Source organism: Mus pahari, unplaced genomic scaffold, assembly GCF_900095145.1.
Source record: "Mus pahari unplaced genomic scaffold, PAHARI_EIJ_v1.1 scaffold_12821_1, whole genome shotgun sequence".
Classification (NCBI taxonomy): domain Eukaryota; kingdom Metazoa; phylum Chordata; class Mammalia; order Rodentia; family Muridae; genus Mus; species Mus pahari.
In genome coordinates this window covers 7,982-11,306 of record NW_018393446.1, presented here as the reverse complement: position 1 = coordinate 11,306, position 3,325 = coordinate 7,982, and the positions used below count along the sequence as shown (strand labels likewise).

At 31.5% G+C, this 3,325-nt stretch overlaps 1 protein-coding gene across 1 annotated transcript; it reads left to right on the top strand.

Annotated features, from left to right (window-relative positions):
- Positions 1–449: 449 nt before the first annotated feature.
- LOC110315538 (vomeronasal type-2 receptor 116-like) lies at positions 450–3,317 on the top strand (the record flags this gene model as incomplete). Its single annotated transcript, XM_021189569.1, has 2 exons — positions 450–646; positions 3,231–3,317. Coding segments are annotated over exons 1-2 (284 nt in total), but the record flags the coding sequence as incomplete, so codon positions are not given.
- Between the last annotated feature and the right edge of the window lie 8 nt (positions 3,318–3,325).

The window sequence follows — 3,325 nt, the reverse complement described above, 5'->3', positions numbered from 1 at the left end:
TAATACAGTGTCCTGTGTGTCTTCATTAACTCCAATTTTGCTATTACTGGATGTCTCACTGTGAATCTGATACAATCCACTGACATCATTTCTTACTGTGTTCNCATAATCATATTGTTGAAACATTCCAAGGACCAAATTTGAACAAAAGAGCTTCCTTCCATGGATTCAGAAACAATAGTGATATCATGGAGACTGATAATGAATTATCCTCCTAAGTATTTACCTACTCGTGTTTTTCCATGGGCTGTGGGCTCCATCTGCAGAGCCCCAGGGAAGAAAGTATTTAATTTTCATCCAGGGCTTAGAAGAAACCTGAAAATAAAATGAGTCATGAATATGCAATAAACATCTCCTTTGTCCCAATAAATAAAAGCTGGTAGAAATTTATGTGCTGATATGCATGGCACTACACAATTTACACTGTCCAGGTTTAAAGCAGGAAAAATATGTTTATTTTCATGGGATTCTTCTTCATTCTTAACATTCCACCTCTCATGGCCAATTTCATTGATCCCAGATGCTTTTGGAGAATAAATTTGAATGAAATAAAGGATAGACATTTGGGATTAACTTGTACTTTCATCCTGGCAGCCATTCAGAAACCTATTAAGAAAGATTATTTGAACAAGACTCTGAATGTCCTGTAAGTANATTTGTATTTTAAATTGAAATGAGAACATAAATGTTTCTTGAGTGCTCTGAGGATGAAGATTAGGGAAATTCTTGTGTCTTCTGTCCTGTTGCTAAATATGAACACCAAGTAACAACCTTAATTCCTTTATAGATTCAAACCTATTTTCTCCTTTGCATTATCCAATGAAGGTTTTGGTTTTCTTCCGGGTGGCTTCTGATGTAAATGTTGGAAGCTTTGAAATATAGGAATATCTATATTGATCCTTAACATAAAGCCTGCATTTTGACCGTTTGTATTGCACTCTAGACGGTGATGAAATTGAAATTGAAATTGATCCTATAATATTTCATTATGTTTTATACTAAGTACATGTAAATAAATGGTAATAAATTCTGCTGACATTCCTTCCATAAGTTTGTTGCTCCTAGAGCATATGTTGTTTCCAGTAATATTCATGGCATATATAGTTGTCAAAAACTTTACATATATAAAAACTTACTCTCTCAAATTTAATGCATGAAGTCAATTATTGACTTCTAAAGCTTCACCAGGTTTGGAAAGAGAAGATCATTACACTCAGAAATTCCTACTTCATATGAATGAAGTGGTGGATTTTTTATGAATATGAGCAAGGAATATTTAACACATTAGAGGTCAAGACATCAAAGTATTTTAAAACTTAAAATACAAAAGCACTCTGGCTTCTCACTGTTTATGTACAATCACTGGCTTTTAAGTTTTATAAAGTTCACNTTNGCNCTCTCTCTTTAGAGTAAACCATATTTGGAATATATGGAATCTAGTGATATGATTACATTCCTTGAATAGTGAGGCTATCAATAACAGTAGTGACTGCTTATGTCCCTTGTCACTGGAATGGTTGACAGTGGTATTGTGGGATAGTTGGAATGTTTGGAAACAGTGAAACAGGAGCTTTCTATCAGTTTTTTTGGTCAATATTTAAGAAAAATGTTTTCTCTATTCATGGTTAAATTGGTTAATCTCTGACCCTTTGAAAATAATTAAATCTTGTGAGACTTCTTTCAACAATTTTAGTAAATGTNAGTGCACATGTTACCAATGTGTTATCAATACCCATTTTTTTGGGATTGCTGATAACTGTTTTAAAACACCCCTTTAGTCTACTAGGCAACACAGACAGAGTAGGTAACTGATGTTTCCTAAAGTTTAGTTGTAGGAGGTAGTTTGAGCATTGCTCAAGGTCTACTCTCAAATTTCTTTTGTGTATTAGTAAAAATTTAATTGAGTTATATTTTGTATGTGAGGTAATAAATAATATTCCAAAATGGCCTATTTTGTAGGGTATAGAAGAAAAACACAATAGATGTATATTTTTTAGTAAAGACCTGATTTTATTTACTTCATTTTAATCATTAAATATGTAGGTGTACATTTTGTGTTTATTGATAAGATTATATGAAATGTCAAGGATGAAATAGGAGATATATTATTCTTTACATAAACATAAACAAACACAATATATTACTATTCCATTCCCATAGTCTAGTAGCCCACTATTTTTTTTTAAATAAACAGTGAACATATTCTATAAATTTACACCAAAATCTCTTCTAATTTGTAAGCATATAATACTGGCAAATACAAATAGCACTGTAATGTTCTTATTTACCTCGTTCTCAGTAGGATGCTANTATTGTTTTAATGTAACTGGAAAGTTGTCAAAGATGTTTCCTAGAATTTAACTCATAATGAATTAAGTAGAAAAGTTAATATATCTCATTCCTTTGTAAAGAGAAAGTAACAGAATGATATACTGGAAGTGGGACAAGCCCTTAATCTCTGCACTAAATACCTGGCACTACTGCATACCTGCGCACTTGAATAGAGAACATTCAACAGCAAAGTATCTTATAAAACACTTCNATGTATTGCAATCTTATAACCTAAACAATCCTTGCTCAAATACTTACAAACTTATACATAGACCTGTATTAATTACCAAATGCATGTTTAATAATTTTGTATTTATTTAAAAATTAATCTTTTGAAAAAGTTTTCTTTCCATAAAAGATTGGAAAAATAACAAGATGATATATATGAGGGACATGTCAAGAATTTTGGTCACTAATTATAAGTGATTATAAGTATAGGAATCAAATGTAGCTGGAGAAAAATCATTATGCATCGATAAATTGTGGTTTCATTTCCTTTACTAATTCAGTTAATTTCATAAGAAAATATCATGAACTCAGTGGCTCTAATAACAAATATTTTATATTGCTCAAAAATTTCAAAATGAAGCCATGATCAGAATTACTCTTTTGTTATTATCTGTGGTTTTCTCTTTACATTCTGATCAAGCACTCAAAAAAATATCTTTGTGGATGAGGTCAACGCCATCTCTTATTTATGGGACCAACACTGTCATGAACTTTGAAAAATGTTTTCTATATTCCAGGTTCTTATGTCAATCCAATCTCACAACAAAAGCCATTTGTTACAGTCTTTGGATGTCAGATGCAGAAATTTCCAGTATAGCATAGTGCTTCTATTGAGTACAAATGATCATGTATAATCATCTGTCCATAATAAACACTGTCCTCTTTTACAGAAAAACAGCTAAAAACCACAAATATGCTTTGGCATTGGCCTTTGCAATGGATGAAATCAACAGGAATCCTGACATTTTACCAAATATGTCTTTGA